At 51.7% G+C, this 7,211-nt stretch overlaps 1 protein-coding gene across 1 annotated transcript in view; it reads left to right on the forward strand.

Annotated features, from left to right (window-relative positions):
- The window catches only part of TOMM40 (translocase of outer mitochondrial membrane 40), a 16,370-nt gene that overhangs the window by 7,148 nt on the left and 2,011 nt on the right, over nucleotides 1-7,211 (forward strand). The window contains exon 7 of the mRNA XM_003799496.3: nucleotides 6,941-7,063. Coding sequence (XP_003799544.1) covers nucleotides 6,941-7,063 — 123 coding nt within the window. The remainder of the gene's footprint in view (nucleotides 1-6,940; nucleotides 7,064-7,211) is intronic.

A 7,211-nucleotide genomic window follows, 5' to 3' on the forward strand; every position in this document is an offset into this window, starting at 1 on the left:
TTGTTGTTTGGCGGGTCCGGGCTGGGGATTCAAACCCGCCACCTTAGGTGTACGTGGCTGGCGCCTTAGCTGGTTGAGCTATAGGCGCCGAGCCTCCAACCTCAAACTCTTGAGCTGAAATGATCCTCTTGCCTTAGCCTTGCAAGTAGCTGGGACTACAGGCACCCACTGAGATGCCTGGCTATTTTTTTTTTTTTTTTTTTTTTTTTTTTAAGACACAAGGTCTCACTCTTGTTCAAGCTGGTCTGGAACTCCTGAGCTCAAGCAGTTCTCTGCCTCCTAGAGTTCTAGGATTACAGGCATGAGCCACCTTCCCTGTGGTCTTGACATAGCTGCATAAATTGTGACATATATGTCTACCTCTTGGAAAGGCCAGTGGTTCCTAAAGTGGTAGCCATCTTTGCACTTTGCCCAGCCCCTGGTTTTTGTTGAATTTTCCTATGGCATTTGCTTTTTATCCACACCCAAGAATAACAGCTGTTAGCGAACAGGGACTTGCCAGTCTCCTCTTCACTATGCACCATTCCCTGGAACTATTGCAGGAATGGAATCATAGGTCCTCAGGAAGCACTGAAGGAAGGAGTAAGCAGTGGTAACTACAGGTCCTGCTCTTTCACTCTTGCTCTCTGTCGGGCCCTGAGCTTTTTTTTTTTGAGACAGAATCTCCCTTTGTTGTATGCTGTGGTGTCATAGCTCACAGCAACCTCAAACTCTTGGGCTCAAGCAATCCTCTTACCTTAGTCTCCCGAGTGGCTAGTACTGCAGGTTCCCGCTGCCACCACCACCATGCCCGGCTAGTTTTTCTATTTTTAGTAGAGATGAGGTCTTGATCTTCCTCAGGCTAGTCTCAAACTCCTGAGGTCAGGCAGTCCATCCTCAATCTCCCAGAGTGCTAGGATTACACGTGTGAGCCACCATGCCCAGCAGGCATGTTACGTGGGTCCTCTCTCTCCCTCAGTCACGCTGAGGGGAAGGAGCTGTGAGGCAGGTGTTGCCATCATCCCCATCTTAATGACACCACAGAGGGGAAGTGCCTCACCAAGGGCACTTAGTAGGTTGGACGCCAGGAGTTCCTGCTCTTCTTCCTGGCATTGGCCACCCTATTCCCTTTGCCTCCTCACCAGCCTGGTCATTTTGTGCTCCCCAACACTAACCTCCTGAAACCCAAAACCCCAGGTGCGGTTCCTTGGTCTTAGTTCTTACAGCTATCTCTTCCTTCCCTTTGACACCAATAAAATGGGGTGTGCTGGCTCAGCACATGTGGCTCAAGTGGCTAAGGCACCAGCCACATACACCTAAGGTGGTGGGCTCGAATCCAGCCCAGGCCCGCCAAACAACAATGACATCTACAACCAAAAAAAAATAGCCAAGCGTTGTGGCGAGCACCTGTGTTCCCAGCTACTTGGGAGGCGGAGGCAGGAGACTCACTTGTAGCCCAGGAGTTGGAGGTTGCTATGAACTGTGATGCGACGGCACTCTACCCAGGGGGACAGCAAAAAAATGGGGTGTGCTATGCCCAGTCAGTGCTGAGCACTTGAGTCACTTGTCACCAACAGGCTTGGGTTCAGGTCCCAGGCGGCTCCTCTGGTCATCTTGGGAAATGGGTCCACCCACTCTGAGCCTCAGTTTTCTCATCTGTCTCGCAGGCACAGTAGTAACAGTCACCTCCTGGTGAAGGACTGAGTGAGGACCCATCTTCAGCCCTGACTGCAGGACCACAGGCATAGTTAGGGCGTGCTCTGTCCTAGGATCTCTATGACACCCTGCAACCAGCAGCAGGTATCAGTGTATTTGTGACCCCTCATGTCACAGATGAGGAAAATGAGGCCTAGGGCTGAGATCAGTTGCCCATTGATCTCACACAGCTGGGAGACACAGGAGCTGGGATTTGAGTCAAGAGCTACCCTTGAGACCCCATGAACTTAACCACCCACCTCCCTCTCCATGGCTTTGGCTGCTTCTATGAAGCCTCTGCTTCATTCTGAGCCCTTAGTGTGCACCCAACTTTAGGCAGGCCAGAGACACAGCTGTGATTAAGACAACAGCCCGTTCCTGCCCTGGGGGAGCTCTCAGGCTGTAGGGGAGACATTTGCCTTCTGTCCTCCCACAATGAACTCATTAACTATTGTGAGGAAAAAGTCAGCTTGCTGTGATAACTTATAACCTGAGGTGACTGACAGCATCTCTCAAAGGGTACTTTCCTAGGGTGGTGCCCCATAGTTCAGTGGGTAAGGGTACCAGCCATATACACCAAGCTCGGTGGTTCAAACCTGGCCTGGGCCAGCTAAAACAACAATGACAACTGCAATAACAACAACAAAAAAAATAGCTGGGTGTTGTGGCTGCGCCTGTAGTCCTAGCTACTCGGGAGGCTGAGGCAAGAGAATCGCTTAAGCCCAAGGTTTGAGTCTGAGCTGTGATGCCACGGCACTCTACCCAGGGTGACAGCTTGAGACTCTGACTCCAAAAAAAAAAAAAAATAAGAGTACTTCCTAAACGAAGGGACACTAACTAGTCAGAGGAGTTGAGGACAAGGAGGAAGCACTCAAAGAAGGCAGGGAGACAGCCTGTTTAGCCAGAGCCAGGCACCACCTTCCCTTCTGGGGCTGCCCCCACCTGTGCATCTGCCCTGGGTTCTGCTGGTCATTTCTGCCCTAGGCAACTTCCCCAATAGGATCCTGGCCCAGCAAGGGAGAGGCCAGGTACGGCAGCACAGACCATCCATCTACCTCCTCTGCCCTTGGGGACAGTGTGGGCAGCTAGGCTCTGGCCTTCTCTTTACTCTCACAGACCTCCAACTCACTTCTGCTCCTCCTTTTGAGGTTTTGAACTCATGTTGCTTCCTGTGCGTAAATTATAGACCAGATTTTAACCGATCAACCTACAAGGTGCTAGGCACTATTTTTAGTATAGATACAACACTCAAAGTTGGCCAGGTGAAGTGGCTCATACCTGTAATCCTAGCACTCTGGGAGGCCAAGGCCTGAGGATTGCTTGAGCTCAGGGGTTCAAGACCAGCCTGAGTAAGAGTAAGACCTGCATCTCTGCTAAAAATAGAAAAAATTAGTTAGGCTTCATGGCAGGTACCTGTAGTTAGTCCCAGCTACTTGGGAGGCTGAGGCAGGACTGCTTAAGCCCAGGAGTTTGAAGTTGCTGTGAGCTATATGTATGATGGCACTGTATATCTACAGTCTACTGTAGTCTAGCCCAGGTGACAGAGTGAGAACCTGTCTCAACAACAACAACAAAAAAAAAGGCAGGGCACAGTGCCTCCCGCCTGTAATCCTAGTGCTCTGGGAAGTCAAGGCAGGTAGCTCGCTTGAGATCATGAGTGTGAGACCAACCTAAGCAAGAGTGAGACCCTATCTATAGAAAAAAATTTTCTATTAGAAAAATTAGCTGGGTATTGTGGCAAGTGCTTATAACCCAAGTACTTGGGAGGCTGAGACAGGCGAATCACCTGAACCCAGGAGTTTGAGGTTGCTGTGAGGTATAACACCATGGTGCTCTAGCCTGGGATAACAGAGTGGACTCTGTATCCAAAAAAGAGAGACTTAAAGCAGCTGGGCACAGTAATCCTAGCACTCCAGGAGGCTGAGGCCAGTGGATCGCCTGAGCCAAAGCAAAACCTCATCTCTAAAAATAGCTGGGCTTTGTGGCGGGCACCTATAGTCCCAGCTACTCTGGAGGCTGAAGCAAGAGAATCGCTTGAGCCCAAAAGTTTGAAGTTGCTATGAGCTGTGATGCCATGACACTCTACCAAGGGGAATAAAAGGGGAAAAAAAGACTTAAGCTAGTCCAGGGCTTCTCAGCCTCAGCACTTGGGTTTGACCAGACTGTTCTACACTGTGGGGCCTTCCTGCTTATTGGAAGCTGCTGAACAGTATCACTGGCCTCTACACACTAGGTATAGATGCAACCCCACCCCAATCAAGACAGTCACAGACCTTGCAGAAAGACCCCTGGCTGAGCACCTCTGGTCTAGATAAGGCCATGCCCTTGTAGCGCTGATGTCTGCCCTAAAGGCTAGATAGAGAAGAGTTGGTTAGGAAGACAGCAGGTAAAGGAGAGCAAGGTGTACAGCAGATGAGATGGAAAATGAGCTGCAGGCAGTAAGCCATGTAGCTCTCAGGAAGAAAAGTATCCCAGGCCACAGCAGCCAGGGGTCCAGGGATACTTGGCAAGCAGAGAGAACAGGGCTCAGAGTCGGAGTGAGCCAGAATCCTTGGGGCTTAGTGGGGGCCCATGACAGGAACTTCCACAGTAGAGATCATCCTTTGGCTTTGGTTCTTACAGACCCAGGGGCTACTCTCAGGTCTTATTCACTCCATGAGTGAGAGTGGAAGCAGGGAGGTCCAGGTGGGGACACATGCATTGGTCCCATGGCTCTGATGACGGGTGGGCTGGAGGGGAGTGATCAAGTATAGGAAATACTTAAGGGCAGGCTTAGTGCTCGTAGCTCAGTGGTTAGGGTGCCACCACTGGGGCTGGCAGGTTCGAGTCCAGCCTGGGCCTGCTAAACAACAAGGACAACTACAGCAAAAAATAGCCGGGCATTATGACCGGCGCCTGTAGTGCCAGCTGCTTGGAAGGCTAAGGCAAGAGAATCTCTTAAGCCCAAGAGTTTGAGGTTGCAGGGCGGCGCCTGTGGCTCAAAGGAGTAAGGCGCTAGCCCCATATGCCAGAGGTGGTGGGTTCAAACCCAGCCCTGGCCAAAAAAAAAAAAAAAAAAACAGTTTGAGGTTGCTGTGAGCTGTGGTTCCATGGCACTCTACTGAGGGCAACATAGTGAGACTCTGTCTCAGAAAAAAAAAAAAAAGGCTAGGCGCCTATAGCTCATGCAGCTAAGGCGCCAGCCCCATACACCAGAGCTTGCAGGTTCTAATCCAGCCCAGGCCTGCCAAACAACAATGACATCTACAGGCAAAAACTAGCCAGGCATTGTGGTGGGCGCCTGTAGTCCCAGCTACTTGGAAGGCTGAGGCAAGAGAATCGCTTAAGCCCAGGACTTGGAGGTTGCTGTGAGTTGTGATGCCATGGCACTCAACCCAGGGTGACAGCTCCTGAGGCTCTGTCTCAAAAAAAAGAAGAAAAAAGAAATACTGAAGTGAACCTCAGATATTTGGCTGGCCAACAAAGCAGAAGGAAGGGCTCAGTCAGTGGCAGAGGGACCATGGACACAGGTGGGAGGGAAGAAAGGGAAAAAGAGCTCTCCACATATTACTGCAGTGGAGGGTGTGTAGGGGAAGATGGCAGCTCTGTTATGGGAAGTGGAAGTGGCTCTGCTCAAAACTGCTGTGAGGAGGCAGGATCTTCTCAGGGCACTGGGGAGCCAGGGCAGATTCTAGGCAGGGGGGGAAGACAGGGTCAAGTCTGTACTGTCACAAGATCCTTCTGTCTGCAATATGTGAAGGTGTTTAGAGAGAGTAAGTTTAGGGCAAGAGACCAAAGAGAAATGGGGGGTGGGGGGGTGTCAGCCCGAGGTGACAGGAAGGATGATTAGATGTTCTGAGGCTTGCAGTCCCAGTAATTCCTAGTGCTAAGGAGGCAGGCTGAGAAACAGCTAGTTTTTCCTCTGTGGGCCTCCGTTCTCCCCTCGGTTAAATGAGTGGATGATCCTGACCAGAGAGGTAATGACTTGACAGCCAGTTCTCAGGTTAATTTGTATCAGCTACTCAGGGAAAAGATAAGCACAGTGGCTCATGAGCCCATAGGTGCAGGCTCAGGCCCACCTCTCATCTCAACCTCCTCAGAAGATACTGCCAAGGCCCTGGCCATGAGCTCTCAGCCCCATCTTGGGGGCCGCCCACCCAGCCCCTCTGGCAGCTCCACCCAGCTGTGCCTGCGGTGTAAGTTCCTTACTCCTACTGCCCCAGAGAGCAGACTTCCAGCTAGTAGCCCAGCCTGCTCCCTTGGTGAGCCCACATTAGTGCATCTGGTTTCCTTTGGGACACATGCTCTGTCCTGTCCCAGCTTCTCTTTGTACCCTTATTTCCCTCTCCCCTTTCCACATGTCATCTTTTTTCTGGGTTGAAACCTGGAGTCCTATCTCTGTCTGCTCAGTCTTGGCGGGTTTCTTAACAGGGGGATCTCTTCCTTCTCTGCTTCTGATTCCCCTCCTCTGCAGATATGTTTCCTTCCTATTTCTCTGTTACTCCCTCTCTCTGTCTCCCACTCTCTTTCTCCCCAGTTTTTCTCTCCTTTCCCCGCAATAAAGTCACATTTGAGACATGTACTGTGCTAGGCTCCAAAGACATAGAAGCAAATCAGTCTCCAACCTTGGGCTTGAGGAATGCAACCCAACCGAGGGTTTGTTTGTTCAGGAAACAATCGCAGAGACCTCAGAGCCTGCCTCCTGCAGAGGAACCCAGATGTGGGCCTCAGCATAGCAAGTCCATGTGTTACTTGAAGGCTGTTTGGTCTTCACAGCCCCAAAGGGCAATCGTGTTAACAGAGAAGTGAAGCTAGAGCCCCTCAGTCATTAACTGGCAAGTGGTAGGGTTTATGTTCTTACGGATTCCACTTTCCTGCTTCTGGAATGGATGGCAGTGGCAGAGTGGATGGATAAGAGGAGAGCCTGGGCTTGGGAGGGGTAGAGACCTAGATTCTGCTCCTGATACCTTGTGTGACTGCGTGAGTGCCTTACCTCCCTCAGGCTCAGTGACCTTCCCTCTTAGTGGTGGCAAATGAATGCCAGCTGCACGGGCTTATGTAGATGGGGTGAGGTCCCACAGGTAATGTAGTCACCGCAGGTCCTGTGAAGCTGAACTCAGAGTGTGTAGACTGCTAGGTGGCAGTTAGTGGCAGGGAGAAGGTCTGGGAGACCAGAGGACAGGCCCTGAACCTCCAGCAGGGGCAAGCCTGGAAGGCTTTCTGGAGTAGGAGTCTGGCTTGGCCCTCAGGCTGACTGGAAACTGACTAACTGTCATCTTGCCTATAGGAATCCTCGTAGCCCACTACCTCCAGAGCATCACGCCATGTCTGGCCCTAGGCGGAGAGCTAGTCTACCACCGGCGGCCTGGGGAGGAGGGCACTGTCATGTCCCTAGCTGGGAAATACACATGTGAGCCTATGACCAGGACTTCTGGGTGTGAAGGAGGAGGGGCTGGGGTTGAACCCCCAGGTCTGAGGGAGGAGGGGCAGGGGTTAAACCCCCAGGTCTGAGGGAGGAGGGGCAGGGGTTAAACCCCCAGGTCTGAGGGAGGAGGGGC

The sequence above is a fragment of the Otolemur garnettii genome, unplaced genomic scaffold, assembly GCF_000181295.1.
Source record: "Otolemur garnettii isolate 467f Iridium unplaced genomic scaffold, OtoGar3 scaffold00152, whole genome shotgun sequence".
Lineage (NCBI taxonomy): Eukaryota > Metazoa > Chordata > Mammalia > Primates > Galagidae > Otolemur > Otolemur garnettii.